Source organism: Gadus chalcogrammus, chromosome 9, assembly GCF_026213295.1.
Source record: "Gadus chalcogrammus isolate NIFS_2021 chromosome 9, NIFS_Gcha_1.0, whole genome shotgun sequence".
NCBI lineage: Eukaryota > Metazoa > Chordata > Actinopteri > Gadiformes > Gadidae > Gadus > Gadus chalcogrammus.
Window position 1 is genome coordinate 7,294,284 of NC_079420.1, and position 22,922 is coordinate 7,317,205.

General features: G+C 46.7%; 1 protein-coding gene across 5 annotated transcripts in view; it reads right to left on the reverse strand.

The window, feature by feature from the left end:
* Positions 1-22,922, reverse strand: part of cntn1a (contactin 1a) — a 71,302-nt gene that overhangs the window by 40,002 nt on the left and 8,378 nt on the right. For 4 of the 5 annotated variants that reach the window (XM_056598960.1, XM_056598962.1, XM_056598965.1 and 1 more), the window contains exon 2: positions 329-470. In XM_056598960.1, the coding sequence (XP_056454935.1) occupies positions 329-383 (55 nt within the window). In that variant the 5' untranslated portion in view covers positions 384-470. Of the gene's footprint in view, positions 1-328; positions 471-9,264; positions 9,388-22,922 lie in introns of those variants that run through there. The other variant, XM_056598961.1, reaches the window with a different exon arrangement.

Genomic DNA, 22,922 nt, shown 5'->3' on the forward strand with positions numbered 1-22,922 from the left:
TAGATCTTGTTCTTAACTCGCACAGTATAAAATTAGAAGCATTTTATTGCTTTCTTGCTTGTGTTTTCTGTCAAAAGTTTTTGTGTCATTGCATACGTTTGACAATTAAAGACGAGGCGTCGTGCTAGGTTAGTAATAATATAAGAGAGTACTGCTACATTAAAAGTAAAATAATCACTGAATCACAGATGTTGGACCAATTACGTCATTGGTCCATAATTTGAGGTCTCAAGAGTCCGGAATATAGCTTAACTTCTTTGAATAGGAACAGGAAGCAGTGTACCTTCCAGACAGGAAGCTGAGGGGGGAGGTGAGGAGGCCTACTGACCTGTGGACGCTGAGGAGAGCAGCAGGTGCAGCAGCAGCAGGTGGAGCTGCAGCATGGCTCTGCTACTGGTTGGAGCCTGCTCACTGAGATGACGGCTGGAAAGCTACAGCAGGTGGGACATGAGCTGGATTGGCTGCTTCTCCTGGAGAGAGAGAGAGAGAGAGAGAGAGAGAGAGAGAGAGAGAGAGAGAGAGAGAGAGAGAGAGAGAGAGAGAGAGAGAGAGAGAGAGAGAGAGAGAGAGAGAGAGAGAGAGAGAGAGAGAGAGAGAGAGAGAGAGAGAGAGAGAGAGAGAGAGAGAGAGAGAGAGAGAGAGAGAGAGAGAGAGAGAAAGAGAGAGATTAGAGAGTGGCAGGATAATGTAGTGGCTAGGCTAGGGTGTCTGACCCCAGGCAAACTGTGCTGGGGTCAATCCCCTGTGTCCACAGTGTACCAGTAAGCAGCCTTGAGCAAGAGGCCTACCCCTCCTTCATTTCATGTATCTGAATTCACTGTAAACGGCTTTGCATAAAAGTGTTTGCTAAATGACCAAATGGTAAAACATCAATACAGAGCGTGTTCCCATTTCAACCTGACAAAAGATGATTTGTATTTGTCATAAAAGATCTAATCTTTTTAATTTGCAATTCCGATGTGACTCGTGGAGAGTTGATTATGCCCAGAGGATAAAGGATCCTAGGTCCAAATGGAAGACTGCGTTCTTGTGATGAACAGAGAGCAGTATTGTATCTGAGGAGCCAACCAACCGACCAGCCATTGTGGTCTTCCTCATGATTCTGTCCAAATAGCCTTTCATCTCTCTGCAGCAGTCCTTCAAGGGGGCACACTACTCAGTCCTTCTCTCTGCCTGTCTTTCTGTCTTTCTCCCTGCCTGCATTTCAGTCAGTCAGTCAGTCAGTCAGTCAGTCACTCAGTCACTAAGTGTCTATCTTATCTGCCTGCTTGCCTGTCTGTCGATCCGTCTATGCTTATTACATAATACATTTATGTATGTTTTATACAAAAAATGGAGACTCAAGACTCGTATTCATAAATATGATTAATCTGTAGTCTGAGGATCAGGGCGAGCGACTGGGTGAAAGCTGGTCTAATTACTGCAAGTTGTCGTGCGCCTCTGTCTTGAGTCTGGCTGTACCTGATATCGTATTCTGCTTGAATCGCAAATCTACTTGTCGCTGTAACTTCTGCGACTGAGTCTTCAACGTCCTCTGAACTGAGCAGAATAATCTCCTTTACAACCACCCACAGAGACCTGCGTTACGTTGACACACACGCATTCAACATTCAACGTTCGACATTCAAAATTCAACATTCAACGCAGTAGAGGAGAAGGAAACCTCACAAGACTTGTCATGACTCGGCATGCTAGGGATACACCACACACTCATCAATAATGACACAGTTCACAATACAAAAAACAAAACAAAAAGACATCCGGCAACACACAGTCTGTGATGCAAAACAGCCCTGATGCCTCCAAGCCCGCACCCAGTCTGGAGGCCTTCGCCCCAGCAAGGTGCAAGATAGACTAATGATTGACAGGACGGACGGATGGCCCTCGCTACCACAAATGATGATGTCTGTCACCGACCGTCTCTGGTGCAGCACATCAGTCTCCCTTCCCACCAGGCTTGTTAGCCTAACACGACAACTAATAGCTAGCAGCCAGCAGCTAACAGCCTGATGCCAGGCCCGGCGCTATGACAAGCAGCAGCTGTGTGGGTAAACGTGGACATTAGCACACGCTCAAGTCCTCTGGAGGCCTGGAGAGGCAGCGAGCTGGCGTTATACTGTACAGAGTCAGGCTAATATCGATGACAGTCTTACTGCCCTGTTAAACGTCCCTGTTCAATTGAGAATATTAATAGTTGAAAACTGTTTAAATTGCATGCAAACAATGACGTCCGGTGTAGTTAGTGTAAACATTGCTTCATATATCATACTAAGTGCATCATTTTCGTCAGTAAAACCGCATTAGGACACTAGATTTAACTCAATATTTTACGAGAAAGCCCATAACAACTCAATTAGGACTCGCTTGGTCTAAGGCGTAATGATTTGTCCCTAATGCTGATTGTTTTTGCTCCCATTTCCTCCACCCCCGTGTAAAAGGAAATCGGTAGAACTAGCGTCTGTGTTTGGCTAGCGGTCGTAAATACTCTTAGCCGGCTACATGGACCTCTGAAGAACAAGTCCCGCCTCCGAAGCCCCTGGTTCCATCAGACAAATGTCTATGGGAAATAACATGAGGTTTTTGAATAATCGTACAACAACAAACTCTGTAGGTGCCGAAGAAGTAAAAGCTGCTCACGTTTTGAACTACACACTTTTTCAATCTAGATTCCCCTTGGGTTTGGGATTGTCGGTGCCGTTAAAGTAGTCAACTATTATGAAGACGCATTAACGGCACCGATGGAACCGGAGCCTCGCAGGCGGGACTGATTCTTCAGAGGTCTATTGTGACGGCCCTTTGGCTGTCTTTGTGTGGTTGCTTGGCCCCTCCCTGTCCCTCTCTCCTCTCAGGTGGTTCCTGGAGGGTGGAGCTGCACAATCAGTTGGCTGCAGATATAAGGCTCACCAGTCTGCCCATGGCTCTCTCCCTCTGCAGACACACCATTCAACTTTTGTTACACCATTATCTTTGTTTAACTTCTGTTCATCAATAAATGATGATCACATTTGCAGTTAGACCCTGGTGTGTCTCCATGTTTGTTGTGGACGAGAGCGGGCCCTGAAATAATTATGATGTCAAGTGCGTGTGACAGCGCCCCCGGCACTAGGTATCAATCCACACCTGGCCGCTCATTCATTCATTCATTCATTCATTCCCCTGCCTTGCTGGCCTGATATTTGCTGGTGTAGTGTAATTGAACATTAGGGAGGCAATATTGATCGGTGGAGCTCAGCCATGTTGCGTTCAGTTGGAAGGCAGTGAGAGAGAGAGAGAGAGAGAGAGAGAGAGAGAGAGAGAGAGAGAGAGAGAGAGAGAGAGAGAGAGAGAGAGAGAGAGAGAGAGTTGAGGATTGCAGAGAATGTGACAATGATAGGGGCAGATTACTGTCCTAGCAGCTATGGGGTTAGCCTCCAAATATGAAAAGTACTACTGGGTCCCATCTGCAAATCCTATCTGCAGGCTTTCTTGAGCAGCGTGCTATAACCCTCTATGTCTCTATAATGAGCTGTATCTGAATTCACGCTTCGTTGTTAAGCTAAAAGTGTCTCCAAAATGGCAAACTTATACAAACGAAGACATGCATTTTCGGTAAATCACAGCTCCCTCTCACACACACACACACACAGACACACACACACACACCCTCCCTCACAGAGACACACTTAATAAGTCGGACAAAATGTCTGCAGCTGGAGGAAAGCAAGACATCGGCTTTCGTCTTCCACGTCTTTGCCCCCGTATCCTAGCAACACCTCTCCAAAGGAACAGTACAAGTGCTGGAGGGGGGCGGGTGGTGGGGGGTCTTTGTTGCCGTGAATATAACTGAGCAAACATTCATTTTAACGTGGAACAAGCCCGCAATTGTGGCGTGGCTCCAGCCATCCTTTTAAACACATTCATCAAACTATGACAAAGCAGAGGGGACACAAGCTTATGTGTGACCTCTCTCTCTCTCTCTCTCTCTCTCTCTCTCTCTCTCTCTCTCTCTCTCCTCTCTCTCTCTCTCTCTCTCTCTCTCTCTCTCTCTCTCTCTCTCTCTCTCTCTCTCTCTCTCTCTCTCTCTCTCTCTCTCTCTCTCTCTCTCTCTCTCTCTCAACTTATTTCAATGGACTCTGCATGTATCTCTATCTCTCTCTGTCAGTCTGTCTGTCACTCTCTCCCTCTGTTTATTCAGACTTATTCCCTCTCCCAATCTCTCTGTCGATCCCGTGTGCTGCGGGCGGCCATATTGACGAGTGTTGTCCTGGCTCCTCCATGAATCATTGATGACGTTAATAAATGCACTTAGGAGATTAAGGGCAGAGATGATATGTGGACGCAGACACAACGCTCTGCCATTAAGAATCATGGCATCTTGAGTCCTGAATCGAAGCAAAGTAACACTCAACAGACAGAGAGAGGGCAGCGGGGCAGACGTGCTTATAATCAGTATTAATGGCCCCACCTTACCTCTCTCAGCGTGTGGGGAGGGGGGGGGGGGGGGCGTGTGTTCTCCGGTCCCCACCATAAATCACCTTGTGCAGCTGTGACAGCCCTCAAACAGGGACATTTTCTCCCCCGCCTCTCCTCTCCTCCCCTCTGCTCCGCCATGAATCAGAGGCGGGATGTTGTCAGGGTCTATTAGGAGCTGCTATTACTGCTCTTCTCTCTGTTGCTCAGTTTTTTGTTGTTTTTTATGCTCCAGCTTCTCCCGTTTCTCCATCTGCAAGGCTTGTTCATCCGCTGGCTGGATTAGAATTTGGATTAGAGTATGTGGTACTAGTGTAGGTGTGTGGGTGTGTGTGTGTGTGTTTGTATGTGTATATATGTGTCTATATGTGTGTTTATGTGTATTTACTGTATGTGTATGTGTAGGAGTATGTGGTACTAGTGTGTATGTGTGTGTGTGCGTGCGTGCGTGCGTGCGTGCGTGCGTGCGTGCGTGCGTGCGTGCGTGCGTGCGTGCGTGCGTGCGTGCGTGCGTGCGTGCGTGCGTGCGTGCGTGCGTGCGTGCGTGCGTGCGTGCGTGCGTGCGTGCGTGCGTGCGTGCGTGCGTGCGTGCGTGCGTGCGTGCGTGCGTGCGTGCGTGCTGGAGGGGAGAGGGGGGGGAGCAGTCTGATGCGGGCAGTACGTGGGCCTCAACTGCATCCTCTCCACCAGAACACCTAGTAGGAACATAATCACCTCGACACAGAACCATTTGACAATGGGGGGCAGGAGAGTCTAAAGGTAATCCCAGTGCAGCATCTCTAATGCTTATCAGTGGGGGTCAGGGCCGGTGGTGGAGGCAGGGCAGGGTGGGCCGGGGTCGGGTGGAGGGTCGGTGGACACAGGGTGAGAGTGAGGGGGAAGGGGGTCATCAGAGTGGGTAGACTTCACAAACAAGTGGGCGGGAATATCCTCCATCTCCTCAAATACACACAGACCCACACACACACATGAGCACACAGACACAGACCCCCCCACACACACACACACACACACCAGCACACACACACACACACACACACACACACACACACACACACACACACACACACACACACACACACACACACACACACACACACACACACACACACACACACACACACACACACACACACGCACACACACAAGCACAGCGTACAGGCTTGCATACAGAGATTCCCTCACAATCACCCAGCTCAGTCAAATTAACATCAGCTTTACAAATTAATCCAGCTGGTGGGAGCCAAGATGGGGTTAATGCTGGCTTGGCGTGGTCCCTTAATCAGTGTAGTGGTTGGATGGAGCGTTGCTTAGAGACAGTGGAGTGAGTACGGGCCTGGCTGCAATCAAGTCTCAATCAGTTCTACACTTGTTCTGCACATGTAGAAGCTCACAGAATGGCTAACGAAGGGGAGAGCTGGAAGGCTGTCAGAGGCGGAGAGAGAACGAAATAGAGATGGAAAGAAATTAGAAAAAGAGAGAAAGAAGAACGGTTTAAAGGGAGCCTTTTTGTGAAGCTAGTCGGTTGTCAAACCACATCTATTCTGCCTCCATAATTAGGTTTATAACCAGCCTGGCTTGAAGGACAATGTAACACATTGTATATAGCAGAGATATTGTACACACTGTATGCATTATGTCACGTGCGGGGAGAGATTATATGCCAGATCATCTGCAGGCTGTATTCCTTTTTGTATACACTCTGTCTTGCATTAAGTATACACCTTGTCTAATGTAGGTCTATCCTTTCCTTGTCTTGCACTATACATTGTCAAGAGCAATAACAACAGCAGTATGAAACAAGACACGGTGTATGTATGCTGAATCGCCAACACTGCGCTCCAAACCCGTTGTGATCCATATCACAAACTACACCATGAATTATTTATATAAAAATCGTTTCCCTAAATGAGGCAGTGCAGCCTCCCCCCTTCAAAGGCTCGACAAACTAATATTTCACAGGGAGGGAGAAAAGACACCCGGCCCTGGGATAGACAGATCCAAGCCAAGCTAGGACTCCTAATAAATCACATCACAACAAAGGGTATAGAATGATACACACACAGCTAATACAACCACCGACCCAGTGGGCTCTGGTTTTCAAGCGTGACCGATGGAGACACTCTCCGCGAGGAGAAGACGCCCCCCTGTTGCTAGGCAGAATGTGTTCCATCACAACACCCACCAAAAAGAGGTTGTTTATTTGACAAATCAATAGCGGGCATTTGTCCACGCCGCAGTCAGACGTTTCGTCCATTTCCACTTGCCAGCTACACGGTCATATCGGCAGCAGAGGTGTCTGAAAGGCTATTTCGTAGGGAGGTGCTCAATCAGAGGAAAAACACTGACACCCGCCAGGAAGTGTGAGTGGGAAAAAGAGAGAGACCTTGAACACAAATCCTTATTTTTGGCGTCTTATATGCTTGTCACATCTGCATACAGCTGTTAGACGGCCGACTGTATCGGTCAGCCAGACAGCCTCGGTTGTATTAAAAAATACCATTTAGCTGTTTAAGCAGGATATTTTGAATTTGAATTTGATTCAGTTAACCATGCTTATTAGTGAAGCAGTTTCTTTTTCGGCTCAGGTGTGTATGAACTATCGGGCCAAAGGCAACAGATTAGATGTTCAAAGTGCAGAAATACTTTTAGCAGAGAATAGGGCTAATTACAATGATCACCATCAAACCTTACATCCAAAGAGAACAGGTTCAGACGATACTGTGATAATGAGGTAATTGAGACGCCCAAAATGGAGAGCCAAATCCAAATCCATGCCGTGATCTCACCTACTCTATTTTATCCTCTCCCTCCGTCTGACTCTCCCTCCCTCCCTCGCTCTTACTCAGCCTTTATAATGTAAGCCATTTAACTCAACCTTCCAGGTCAACACATTGTCCTTAGGGACAGCCCAGATTCAGTGGCCCTTCGTGACCCTGCATATCAATATCATCCGATCCGATTTTAGTACAAAGTGTGCTGGAATAACATACACACTACCTATAATGCACGATAGGAAATTTCGTTAGCGTACAAGTAAACAGAATCGGAAAAAACATTAATGTTTCCAACTGCTCCCTACTCCATCCATTAGCAGAATGCTTTTACCTTGAAACGTACAAAAACACATGTTGAACGTGCTCGTCCTTAGGACTGCACGGACAGGAAGGAGACCGTCAGGGGGCAGACAATGGAAACGGCCAACGGATGCTTACAACTTACCATTAACCTGTTCACTTATTGCTGTCTCCATGGAAGCAATATAAGGGGCTGAGTTATGGAAAGCTCCTCCATTGCTGTAATGGCAGCACAGCAGAATAAAGCAATTGAATTCCCCAACCAGATGACCTTTTCTCTTGACTGATGTCTATACTGAATGTCCATAATGGATTTTCCTTCCACGCTTGCATCTCCATTCTGTGAAATGTGGGTCACGGTGGTCAAAGGGTTGCAACTCACCTTTGCACATAATAATCACTGGTCACAATGAAAAAAACGGGCTTCACAAACCTTTTACCGTTGAGTATCGTGACATAGTATTAGAAAACGGTGGAGAATGAGCGACTGTTATCGGTAGCATTCAACATTGTGTGTTCACAGGTTGTTATGCAAGGTGCTGAAGGGGTTAACCAGATGCAAAAGGGGCGGGGCTTGCTTTGATGGGGGAGGGGCAGGAAGTTAGGTTGTTGTCCATGGACCCGCAAGGTCGCCCGTGGAGCCAGTTGTGTTGCTTTAAGTTTAACAAGGGCATAACATACAACGACCCGTGCTGTATCGCTTCACGTAGCGGCACTATATTACGCGGTACTCTACGAGGCCTGGTCGATACGGTACATGGTGAGCAATTGGCAAAGGTCAGGAGGAGAGAACTGTATTCTCGATTAGAAACCCACTCAATTACTTCATAGCACATCTGGCCAATGGAGATATCAGCCCAGCTGCGGTCGACACAGGACTGCTTGTGGCGGCCTCCATATCTCAGTGTACACACACCAATAGAGTTGACAGCTCTGTGTGACAATCAATCCCAGATAACAGTAATTACCAACTGACAGAGTGATACGTCGGTTTCACCGTGTTTGTGTCAGGGACAAACGCAGAGAATCCTAGAAAACAATTGTTTATCCGGGGAACGGTAAATAAAGTATTTTGAGACAGGGAAACAAGAGGTCACTGGCCAAAGGGCACAGACAGTGCTCACAATCCTTTAGGGAGGCAGTAAATATCTGACACACATTAGAAAGATTAGTCTTAGGAGAGTCTAATTCACTACCCCTTTATTGGATTAAATAAATGGGATAACACTTTAGACTAAAGATTACCGCGACAATGGGAATGTTCTTCTGATGTCAACCAAATACGCGCCGCAAATATCCTGCCTAATTGCATTTTACACCACTGAGAGGAGGGGGATTTTCATTATGCCACTGAATAGGCTACCTAACCCAAACCCCAAACGGCAAACGGAAAAACTAATGTGGTGCTTTATGGTCGCTTAAGGGATGCTGGCGTACCTCGCTATTGCTTCTGAAATGAAAACAAATCTCCCTTTCAGTGAGTGAAAATGAAAGGACTGAACAGAACGAGAAGAAAAGTAGCAGCAGACATTTCAGCGTTTTGTTTTAGAAAGAATGTCATTGCACCGAGGCAAAGAGATTTCAAACAATTTGCAGAGTCACTTAACTTTATTCTTCCCATAGCCTCCCGGTATACCGTACCATCACTTTCATAAGCACAACAACATAAACAACGACAGGGTGCTCCGGCCCGGCCGTCTAGCCTTAGATCAGAACGAGCGGTCACCGAGGTGCTTACCTCTCCGTGAGCGTCTGGTGTGTCAGCGGGCAGAAGAGATGAGCTACTTAGCCACACACACATCTCCCTATCCTGTCCAACGGGCCCAGCCTGCCAACTGTCCTCAATCCTGCGCTCCCATTGTCTGTGTAACAACTGAACTGAGTCCCTGGATGGCAGCACTCTCCCCTAAGGTGCACAGGACAGGGAGGGGAGGGAGGGAGGGAGGGAGGGAGGGAGGGAGGGAGGGAGAAATGGAGGGAGGGATGGAGGGAGGAAAGGAGGGAGGGAGGAAGGCAGGGAGGGAGGGGGCTGGAAGGGAGGGAGGGAGGTAGGGAAGGAGTTAGGGAGGGAGGAAAGGAGGGAGGGAGGAAGGCAGGGAGGGAGGGGGTGGAAGGGAGGGAGGGAGGGAGGGAGGGAGGGAGGGAGGGAGGGAGGGAGGGAGGAAAAAGAGAAAAGCCTCATTCTCTGTTCAGAAGAGGGAAGCCATGCAAATAGGGCGCAGCTAAAGAGACCCCCCCCGTGGTGAGAGCTCTCCACTGAGGGGTCTTCTCCTCCCAATCGGCAACCCGGCCCGGCTCTAATCCCTTAAGCACTCCCACCACTCCCCTTCTCCCACTCACACACACACACACAGACACTCACACACTCACACACACACACACACACACACACACACACACACACACACACACACACTTGTACACACACACACACACACTAGTACACACACAAACACACACACACATACGCACACACACACTTGTACACACACACACAGACTTACAGACTTACACACATACACCCGAACAGCAGGGAGCATGCAAGGAATACAGACACCTCTAGATAGACTCATCAGCCCTTATGCACAGCCCAGTACCTCTTTTACAAGGGTCTTACATAGCCGTAGATGTGCTCTATTAACAACCTCAATCATCCGCCTTAAAAACAAGATCAGAACCTCACAAGGGCCTTGGATGACGGAAGCTAGCCAGTGAAAGGGCGTTCCTGCAGGCGAGGCGACCGCAGATCTGGCCCTGTAGGGCGCATGCAGAGCACCGCAAATCAAATATTACATCCGCAAATTGGCCAATGATGGCAATTTACGAATCCATCCTTCATTATGATGTCTGTGAATCAGTGGGCACACATCCACACCCGCTTGAAAATATGGTAAACAAACAGCCCCTAATCAGCCCACAAAGAAAAGAGGAACGGGCCCCACCTCACCGGGAGAGCAAAAACAAAGCCTGTGATTGATTCCGGTTATTGGATTTCATGCAGTTTAATCTCGCTGACTTTCTCCCATGCTGCTGCCTCGGAGGCTTCCATTAGCCTTGCCGGGAAATGTGTGTCCCACTTACAGTGGACACAACATGCTTCAGAACGCGGCTCATGTGTAAGACTATCTAGTTGTTTAAGCAGATGCTTCTATCCAGAGCGATGTTTATAACGCAATGTTGTTAATGGGCAAGGGGGTCAGCATCTTGACGAAGGATGCCGGGTTAGATGAAGGAGGTTAGATGAAGGAGGTTGGATGAAGGCGGTTGGATGAAGGCGGTTGGATGAAGGCGGTTGGATGAAGGCGGTTGGATGAAGGCGGTTGGATGAAGGAGGTTAGATGAAGGGGGTTAGATGAAGGGGGTTAGATGAAGGCGGTTGGATGAATGGCGGTTGGATGAAGGGAGGGGATAGCCTGCGGCCTTCAGGAATCAGAACCCAGGGTCTGTGAGACTGAGGGTCAAACACCACTAGCTAGCTACTACACCGTATCCAAATGAAGGTAAGCATACTAGAAGGGCTACACAAGGGGAACACTTTGTGGAAGATAATGCATATGTAAAAGCAAAGCACGTGCTTGTCTCCACGGACACAGGCACATGAATATGCAAGGTGCAGAACGTCCCACTTTGAGGCTTCGAAAGAAATGAAGTAGGTCAGGATTTCTTTGGGTCATCCTAGTTCCTGGAGCTGGGAGAACAATTTCCCTGTTCCATCATGTGGAGGGTTTGATCTAAAACGACTGTAAATTGTTCCGATGTCGATAAGGGGGGACCATTCTCTTTTTCTTTTGAGATAGGCACGCCACGATCCATTAAACACTGTTTTTAGAGCTCATCAAAAGTGCTGCAAATCTGTCAGAAGTGTCAGAAGTGAAGGAAATAATGTCTAGCGAGCGTCAGGGGTGTTGGAGTGCATGTGTCTGGCATGATTCACTGGGCTGCTCTTGCGTTTAGCAGAGAGGGAAGCTGACTCAGCACAACCCACTGTCCCAGTGGGGATAAACAAAGATAATTCCTCCCTCACACACTCTCTGTGTGTATTCCACCCTGAGGAGCCAGGGGTATGCTGTGTATCAACACCACTCAGACTCTCACTCAAGATGACCATGGTGCTGTCTGAGCAAGAAAAACTAATATTAGGCTTGCATTTAAATAAGCACAGTGGATTAACATGCCAGCCAGACAGAACAGAAGAAGAAATCGATGACAATCTGAGAAATTGGATTGTTTAAAAAGTAATTTAAAGATTGCTGACACAATTCATCAAACCGGGTTAAACAAACACACAACGTGTATGTGTGTGTGTGTGTGTGTGTGTGTGTGTGTGTGTGTGTGTGTGTGTGTGTGTGTGTGTGTGTGTGTGTGTGTGTGTGTGTGTGTGTGTGTGTGTGTGCGTCCATGTGTGTGAGTGCCGTGCATGTGTGCGTGCATAAATCCTGTCAACAGAGCTAAATTGATGTGGTTATATGCCTTGTAGTTACTGTTTATGCTGTTCATTTACTGTTAATATGCAGCAGAGATGCTTTGACACTGCTGTTATAGGATTGAGGCCATCAATGACCAGCAAGTTACTTGGATTCATTTCTAAGGCGAGCACAAATCACATTACAGCTAAGAACAAACCTCCTGAACATCGGCTGGACCACTTTGTGTACCAAAAAATAAATAAAGAATAGCCAGACCTGCCAGCTGGCAGCTAGATCCCAACTTTTCTATTATCCCAAAATGGCCTCAATGTGAAATGAAGTGGTGCTAAGAGGTATTGGTTGTCTCAGGGCAATGGTGTGGGCCGTTGGAGGAGAACGGGACCCCGCTAGAGCCACAGGGCCCTAGAGAGAGAGAGAGAGAGAGAGAGAGAGAGAGAGAGAGAGAGAGAGAGAGAGAGAGAGAGAGAGAGAGAGAGAGAGAGAGAGAGAGAGAGAGAGAGAGAGAGAGAGAGAGAATGAATGAATGAATGAATGAATGAATGAATGAATGAATGAATGAATGAATGAATGAATGAATGAATGAATGAATGAATGAATGAAAGAGAGAGGAGAGAGAGAGAGAGTGAATGAAAGAGAGAGAAGAGAGAAGAGAGAAGAGAGAGAGAGAGAGAGAGAGAGAGAGAGAGAGAGAGAGAGAGAGAGAGAGAGAGAGAGAGAGAGAGAGAGAGAGAGAGAGAGAGAGAGAGAGAGAGAGAGAGAGAGAGAGAGAGAGACACACACACAAAGAAAGAGAGAGAGAGCGCTAATTGGATTAGCATCTGGTCGTAAACGAGTAAATAAAGGCATTATAATGAACTGAATAATGCAGCCATAGACAACAAATGCATGCGCCTCCAGTTTGCCGTTTCACCTTCAGGTAATCAGGAGACCAAGAACAAGGTCATCCTAGTTAATATTCACTTGCCTCATTCGCCTGATGAGCAAGAGCCCAGTCTCCTAGGGGATTTCTGTTACTGGCCCACTAACCAAAATACTCCTTCCTTCCCTCGTACAGTGGTCTTTCTCCACAGAGAGACACCCTAGACACCCCGGGGACTGGGGCTTCCATGCTGCTACCGCTAATACGCTAATATCCTGACACATGCTCGCGCAAGCTAACGTGCTAGGCCGAGGTAAAAGGGACCTCGTCTCAAACTGTGGTGCGGTGGCAAGACACACACACACGCACACACACACACACAAACAAACACACAAGTTACATTTCAAGCCCTTCTTTTTATAATCTTTGCGCCTTGCGAATGCAACACACATGGATGAACAATGCCTGTGTGGGGCAGAAGTGCATTTAATGAGATGTTGCTTCATGCTACTCTCCAGCCCAGTAAGCTAAACTAGACTGAGGAGGAGTCTTAGAAAACCCATGTGTTACACACACACTTGTTGTCCAGTATAGGAACGTGCATGGAAATGAGGTACGATGCATATTTTATGAGGTGATCGTACCGTGAGTGGAATATATAGTGTATTGCCTCGAGAGGAAAACCTACATTTCTGTGCAAACATACGCTCGCACGCTCGCAATACTTGCACGCGCACACACACACAAGGTGTGTGCTTTTGTGTTCAGTGCATTGTGTACAGTAGCATTGCAGGGTTGAGTGTGGCAGCGGCAGAGTAAGAAAAGTATAATGAGCATCTATTCTGCAGAGTTATCTGCAGCGAAACACAAACACAAACTCGTACACACAAACAAACAAAGAAAAAAAAAAGATTGCATACAAGTATGCACACAATCGGAACAGGAAACTTCCATTTCTTAACAGCAATATCCCTACAATATTATATGTATAACTTGCCAATGTTTATACTCCTACTCAAATCTGACATTGCCATCTTAATTACAAATGAATACACAGCAAGACAGTAAGGCCACCTGTCACTCACCCACACACAGACCCACACACGCACACACACACACACACACAGGTACGCTGCCACCCACCCACGCACACACATACCCGTCATAGAGAAACCTGCTGGCTGTCGGGTGACATCAGCACTGTACCAGTACCACAGCTTCTCATGATACCACACACACACACACACACACACACACACACACACACACACACACACACACACACACACACACACACACACACACACACACACACACACACACACACACACACACACACACACACACACACACCAACATCAAGCCTTGGAACGGCAGGATCTCCCAGCTGTGACCTCACAAAGCGCTCTGGTGTGGAGGAAGTGATTAAAGATGAGAAGAGCGAGAGAAAGATGGAAGGAGAGAAAGAGAGAAGGAGGAATGGGGCTGCTTGCTGAAGGGGGAACGGATGAGGCAGAGCAGAGCAGGGTGAGGGGGGTGGGGGGGGGGGTACAGTCAGAGACATAAAGATATAAGGGGGGCATTGGGTGAGGTGGGGAAATTGAGACAACCAGCCAGCCATGGTGAGGGAGAGAGAAAATACTGTTAGAGAGGAGAGCGAGAGAGAGAGGTTGAGAGGCAGAGAGAGAAAGAGAAAAGAGTGATAGAGATGGAGTGTGTGTGTGTGTGTGTGTGTGTGTGTGTGTGTGTGTGTGTGTGTGTGTGTGTGTGTGTGTGTGTGTGTGTGTGTGTGTGTGACAGACAAAATGGAATAGAGAGAATGAAGTATAGAAACATGAAGAGAGAGATGTTTTGAAAGGCGAAATGTTACTTGAGGAGGAGAAGGAAACCGAGGCTGAGGAAAAATTGATGTTTGAATTCTAAATAGCTGTGCGGATTGCGTCCTCCCCTCCTCTGGAAGACAGCACTGAACGACACCCCCTGACCCTGCTGACTGAACTTTGGGAACCAGCTGTTTTAACGCCTGCAGAGCCTAGCATCACAATGCCACCAGGCTGACGGTTCTGCAATCGTCTGCAATCCTTGCTCCTCTCCTCCTCCTGGCTGATCTAATCTGATCTAATCTCCTCCTCCCCCACCTCCTCAACTCTCCTGGACACTCTTCCTCCAGGTCTTCTGATCCCCTTCTTCTTTCCTTGGATCCCCCCCCCACCCCATCCCCCTTTACCCCCCTCTCCCCCCTCTCCTTAGCCTGGGTAGCCCCGCCCATTCTTCCGGCGAATTGAGTTCGCCCTGCACAAGGGTCTGGAGAAGAGCAATACATTTCTTTCTGCTTCCGATACGTTTTGGCGGGAGCCAATCACCAAACTCGCTTTTCCCCTTGGCGCGCTATTGGCTGGTTTAACACAATGATGACAGGGAAGCGACCGCAAGAAGCCAATCGCGTACAGAGTCAGTTGAACTAGGCCCATTGAACGCACCTCTTGTGCTGAAGAAAATGACAGCAGCTTCCCCAGACCAACGTGCAATCTACGATTGGCTTGGTCTGGTAATAGCCAGGCTATCCTCTCCTCTCTCCACTTGGTTTCCTCCTCTCATCCATAATGGATGGTGCGTGGAGAAGCGATATCCACTTCCTGCTTCGGGCCCGGTGCCCCAGCAGCAGCAGGTTGGGACCGTATTGATCGCTGCTCCCCACTAAGACTCAGCAGAGGGGGAGAAGCCTCAGTCATGCAAGGTAATGCAGCCAGCCTCAACCGGCCAATCAGGTTCTTCCGTCTTCTCCTGCCCTCTCTTCCACCGCCCCGTCGTCACTGCGGTTCTGTCCGTCCAACCGTTTTCTTGCACCTCCAGTCCAGTGTCTTCTTCCCCTGTATTGTCTTGTCCTCCTGTCCTTTCCAGTTCTCTTAACTGTCCTGTCTCCCCCTCTTCTGTCCGTTCCCGTTTGGTTCAGTATGATGTGTCCTGGCACCCTCAAGACAAGGACCAATTAGAATAAACCTCTGACCGATACAGGGATTTAATGAAAGTGAGATTGAACGCCTAATGGTGTCTGCGCGCGCGCGTGCGTGCGTGCGTGCGTGTGTGTGTGTGTGTGTGTGTGTGTGTGTGTGTGTCTGCGTGTGTGCGTGCGTGCATGCGTGTGTGTGTGAAGACGTGCATTGATATTGCTGTTACATTTCCATGTGGGCCATTTTCCTCCCAGAGGGCAAGTCTGCTTCACAGAAAAAGGAACAGCGAAGATGATTATTATTTCAGGATTATTTCATCCCCAAGGGGGATGAGATGCCAAGATATCTCACAAGCTGGCATTGCCATGGGCTCCGTCTGGGCATAATGTGTCAATCTGTACTCTGTCAACGTTCAAAAGACCACTCGCATGTGCCGAGGTATTTTACCCCCCCCCCCCTCCCCCCCCCATTGACCTCAAGTCTTCACATATAGGTCACCGGCAATATCATCGTATTGACCGCAGATGGATGTGTGTTTGTGAAGGACAATGACTTGCTCTTTTTCACTTTGGAGCAGAGACACAATAGCGTATACGACCCGCAAAGAGAGCATCAATGACCGCAACGAGAGGCCAACACAATGCAGCCACAACACAATGCATCAGAAGGAAGGTCCTGAAATGGCCAGTCCACTTAGAGTGGCACCTTCTCCGTGGGACGAGCTGGGGGGGTCAGCGGGCTGTCCTCAGCGTGGGGGGAGCAGGCGCGCTGCGTCTTGAGGAAGGGGCGTTGGAGGCCTGCGTTAAATAGGCCAATGTTCATGCGACGCTGAACAAAACGCAAATATTGTCAAAGTGGGGGGGGGGTGCGGGCTAAACGCAGAGAGGCAAGTGGAAATCGGTCAAGAAAACCACTTGGTTAAGATGTGGTGAGCTAATGAGAGGATCCACTACCATCTGAGCCCTGATGTTAGGAAGCATTCTGCTCCGGGGTCACAACGTTACAACAGTTATGGCTTTGCTATCTGAGAAACCAGTTAATGATTATTTGCATTGAGACTAATTGGATCAGATACAGACCTACTGTGCGTATGCTCCATCTACATTAGAGCCCACGGTACTAAATGGCTAGTTAGATCCATTAGGCCTACCTCTAGGGTCCAATCTATCAAACTGATCATTTGGATTTAAACTCAAACACACAAACACACACACACACACACACACACACACACACAGCGTCAAGATCAAAAAGCCTAAGTATGTTAATGGTGGTGTGATGAATGTTCACTTCAGCCTTCTGGCAATTATAGCTCTTCGATACAATCTTTCTTTCCCGGGGTGGAAAAATGGGTTTGACACCTAATTAGCAAACAGGGTCACCAAGCGGGGACCCTGGTGCCATGTTTTTGTCATTCACAGTTATGTTGACACGCTTGCTTTCTCTTCTTTCCTTTCTTCTGTCCATCTTGGTTTCTCTCTCCTTCATACACATACACACACACACACACACACACACAGACATACGCAAACAAACACACGCACATCCATGCGATTATATTTCATCATTCTTAAATTCACTTTTGTAGCATTTCCTCCCTTTTATCTTGTTTTTGTATCACAGATTCATCCTGCCCATCCCTTAACACATCACAGTCCCCCCGAAACACTCACAGACGCACACCCCCATACACACACACACACACACAAGCACACTAACACACACACCTCACAGGGACTATGAAACCTAACACCAGGCTTTTTATATAAACTAAAAACCGTAGTCCTGCAAACAGAACGGAGCACTCCTCTCTGTTATTCTGTGATCAACTAAACATCACTATGGTGATATGATACAGAGCACATCCACAAACGGCCACAGCTATTGCATTTTCCCCAGGAAGGTCAATAATGTCCTTAGTATAGGGTAGCGTAGTGACGCATAGTGAAGTATAGCATAGCATTGTATAGTCTAATGTAGTATAGGATAGCATATCCTATTTGCTAGTATAGCGTAGCATGGTATGTATATCTTAGCATAGTATAGTGTAGTATAGTTTTGCATATGATAGTGTAATGTAGTATAGGATAGCATATCCTATATGCTAGGATAGCGTAGCATGGCATGTATAGCCTAGCATAGTATATAGTGTAGTATAATGGTAAGGACAAGTATAGTAGACTACAGTAGCAAAGTGTCAAATGGCCTGGCAAGGTGTATCATTGTATGGCATTGCTAACCCTATAAACATCTTTATAACCGGTATACAGTATAGATATATGGTTGGTATAGATATATATTATAAATTATAACACCGACCACAACCAAATCAAATTTTCTATATTGAGTACCATTGATTATACAATTGTTGAGCACACAGAAACCTTGTAATGACCATAATCTCTGGCTAGCCCTTACTCTGTTATACTCAACACTTATTGGTCCCACACACTGAACAATTTCTCTTTCTCTTCAGCTGCTGTGTCACAGAAACAAAGTGACTCCAGATTAACTTGTTTGTGTGTGTGTGTGTGTGTGTGTGTGTGTGTGTGTGTGTGTGTGTGTGTGTGTGTGTGTGTGTGTGTGTGTGTGTGTGTGTGTGTGTGTGTGTGTGTGTGTGTCTGTGTGTTTATGTGTGTGTGTGTGTGTGTGTGTGTGTGTGTGTGTGTGTGTGTGTGTGTGTGTGTCTGTGTGTGTATGTGTGTGTGTGTGTGTGTGTGTGTGGACTGTACGCGAACAGTCACGGGATAAGTGCAAGTTAGCTGAAGTGCGTTTTCTCTAGCCTCTACACATGACTGGACCTTTTCATTGGCATAAAATGGCGGAAGTATAACCACTGACCCTCATAAGTAGATAATAGGAAGGCAGACTAGGCTAGTCTAAGTCAGTTATATTCACAAACCAAAGACACTTCTCAAGAGACAAGCTTTGTGAGAATGGTGGTCAATGAACAGTGGAAACAACGAACATGAGTTATATAAATGACCTCGGTAAAAGCTATTCTTTCTTTCCCATCCTTAACTGGTTTGTGGATCAATGATTGATTTTTATTAGTATTTAGGAAAGGTGATACTGAGAGATAGTATCCATTACACTGTATTGACTATGGGATTGAGTTTTGTGGTCTTAAAGAGCCATGATGAAATGGAGACATGCCATTCTGTTCTCTACATCCCTGAAATTCAAATGTGCTCAATTTGAGCCAAAAATCATCAACACCCCAAAATACAGTGCTCCTATACATTCACTATCATTGTATCCAGTCGAATTGGATTACAAACTAAACAACGTTGTTTTGATTTTATTCGTTAAATCTTCGTGGCTGCATCTGAAAAGATGAATAATTCTGTCTCTGTTATTCTACTTCATTCATCCCATGAGTAGTAGTAGCAGGCCTGCAGGAAACCCTATAACAGCGGTCAGGCCTACCCTGCCCGGTCAGTAAACGACAGAGCGGTTGATTAACGACCAAGAGGGAGTGTGCTGAAGCCTTGAGAATTTCATAATTGAATTTGCTTGATCTGTTTCTCCTTCAGACGACCCTCCCCCACTCTCCCATCGCTATGCCAGCATGGCTGCCTCGCCGAGACACACGACTACGCTGTGCCCAAGGACAACAAAAACCAGTCTGTTGTCCATGAAAACGAAACTGGCAAATAAGAGAATTTTCAGTTTGTACATTTTCCACATAGGGGAACACTGCTCACAAGTTCGGGGAAATGTTTTCGGAACATTCCGGAAAATTTGATGACAATCAGACGGGACCTTGGTGGGGCCATTAGAGGAGAATGTTATCTGTCTTTGATAAGAGTCTGGAATATGGCCGCCAGGCAAAGCATTGGTTTAGGACAGGAATCCTAATGGAAAACACATTTGAATTGATGTTGTTGATGATACACACACACACACCTCCTCACATATTCATTACGCGTCACGCTCAATAAGTCCTGCAAATAACGCATTTTAAATCAACACAAGACGTAATCCTTCTCCTCCAATGTTCTTTTTTATTTTGGTTTACTACATAATTAATAACCCCAGAATATTGCTGCCTGAGGAGACGTTAGATCCCTACATTAGGGATTTTCTGCTTACATATGTTTCTGTTTGAATCATGATAATTCTCTCTGTTTGGATTGAATGGCCATATAGACAATAGGTCATGTATGCTCTCATAAAACACATCAAAAGCAAAAATCACAACACCGGCTCTGTATATTTTACTGACCGCCGTGTTGCCATGAACTCATCTTGTCCCACCACCCCGTCTCAATGACACTTGAACAGAGATTGAAAATTATGCAACATTCAGGATTTTCTCCCCAGGCAGCATTGCCCTTCCACCTAAGTAGGCCAGCCGCATTGGCAAATAATAATTCCACACACATACATATTACCTCTTGAATCTCGACCACCGGTACATCCTTGCGACTCTAATTCTCCGGGACATGGACTCTCTTATCGTTCTCAAACCGTGTGTGTTTACCGCTGAGGAGCACACGGACGTACCCGGGGCCGCTGCTCGGACAAACAGCGTGAGTGGCGCCTGCCAATGAGGCCATGCCGCCCGGCCAAAGACTTGAGTCATCATCGCCCGCCTGGCAGCCAAGTCACACGGTGGAGCCGCGGCTCCTGGCATCGACCAGGTGCCAAAGTAAACAACCCAGCTGAGCCGAAGTAGATGAATAATAATCATGTAAAAACACACACACGCACGCTCATGGAATTGACACTGTGTATGTGACTGAAATCCCCCTCATTTTGTCACAAGACACAATGAGACGGATCTCCCGGTATAATCGAAGCTTATCTTTTTTTTAATTAGACCAAAAGATTGCAGTGTGTGAACGGTGTCATGGCCTCCAGATGACAGGAAGTCATCTCTGGCGTTAAGACGACATGTTTTCCATTCTGACATGTGGTAGTCCATCGTGGGCTGTTGATCAACCCACAGCTCTGTGGAAGTGTTGGTTATATTCTGCGACTCACAGAACTCTGAAGTTCATTAGCAAACATTCCACAGCTTCGATGAATACCAGATCCTGATAGGTCGGTCAAGGCATCGGCAAGAGGTTTTTATATCTGAATAACATACCGTTGCTTTGAATAACATACCGTTGCTTTGAATAACAGACCGTTGCTTTGAATAACAGACTTCCACCCAGCTTATTGAACAGACTTTTTTCTATAAGTTTAAGCAATACAATTTTATTTTTATTAATAAATATTTTCGTGTATCATGTGCAAAATGATTGCTTTCTTTAGTAAGTAGCCGTGTAATAAGCAAATAAGCAATAATTTTTCAGTAAACATTAGTCAAGCAAACAATAGGCTACCATACTAGCAATACTAATATAATGGTAAACATCAGTACGATTGGATACTAGTCATAAACTAGCAAACTGTTTGGTGAAATCTCTGGCATGAGGATAACATGGTCTTTGTTTGAACATGTGGCTGATCAATCCCCAGTTACGTGGACGTGTCCCAGTGCGCAGTCCAACTAAGTACATCACAGAAAAGGTTCCGGGAAAACTGCCTACACAGCTTCACGTTCAGTGTTGGGTTCAGACATCCTTAACGCTCCCCTCAAGCAGAAACCATACAGACAAACTAGGTTAAGAAAACATGTATGCATGTCATTCATCAAACAGACAATTCTGCATTTAACCAGCCCTCGTGGATCTCTAAGGATGTTATCGCCTTGTTTCATTCTATGTGTGAATACAATTTTACATTACCTTGAAGGGTTTTTGTTATCTGATGTCTGTATATTATTTGCCTGCGGTATAGAGTGTGCAGTCGGTATAGAGTCATCCTGTCTTTAAATGTATGTGTGTGTGTGTGTGTGTGTCTGTGTGTGTGTGTGCGTGCAATATGAGATGATTTGTCACTTCTAAGAAATACTACTTCTGAGAAAGATGTGTGGCCTTGCCTTGCACTGTATGTATGTTTAGGTATATGTGTGCGTGTGCATGTATGTGTGTAGTATATGATGTGTGTGTGTGTTTTTTTTATGTGTTTTTGCGTTGTGTGCGCGTGTGTGTGTGTGTGTGTGTGTGTGTGTGTGTGTGTGTGTGTGTGTGTGTGTGTGTGTGTGTGTGTGTGTGTGTGTGTGTGTGTGTGTGTGTGTGTGTGTGTGTGTGTGTGTATATATATGTGGGAACTGTTTGTTGCAGATAACAGTCAATGTGGCACGGTGGGGGGTACTGGACGGTAAAGGATGGGGGGATGACCCAGACTGAACAGCTGTAGTGTATTTCGTTCTAGGGGTAACAAACTGAAAGACCTGCATTGTTTAGTTTGGCTGCGTTAGCAGATAATAGGATCGAATAATGCCAACAATGACATTAACCTTTGGAATGTGTAATTAAAGGAATGAAGGAACATTAACAAATCAGGCAGTTGTGAATGGAACGCACGGTTATAGTTCACATTGGTCCTATCGCAACGATGTCGTGTGCGTCACAGCTGGTGAAGCTGTGTTTCGCTGGAGGTTGTGCGGACCTGACTTCGCAGAACCGCAGTCTTCGCCATGGCCATCTCCATTGCTTTTGTGGGCATTTTATCTTGCACGGATGGGAGTTGGCGTCTTTTTATCTCAAACTAATGGGCACTCAAATGTTCATGCTAGTTATTAATTAGCCCGGTTGAGGTGGAACACACACACACACACACACACACACACACACACACACACACACACACACACACACACACACACACACACACACACACACACACACACACACACACACACACACACACACACACACATCCCCTCTCTCTCTCCCAATTGCACCTTTAATCAATATTTAGAATGTCCAGGGGTTATGTCAGCTGCTTCATCATGACCAAACACCACAGCTTTATATCTGAAGGTTGAGCTGCTGCAGCTAAAATGTAAACTAATGAAAACGCATTCACTGGCTTACTCCCCGAAGAAGCACCAGACCCTCGCATAATACACACACAACTATTACCGAAACTCTCCAGGGCCGTCTCAGCTACTTCAAAGACACTGTGGCCGTACACAGAGTTGTCAAGAAGCGTATAATTCCAGTAGCTGTCAGAGAACAACCGAAAACATCAAATAAACAGGACACGAGCGGTTACATCACTGCGTTAGTGCGTTTGTGGGCCAGATGTGACAGGATCC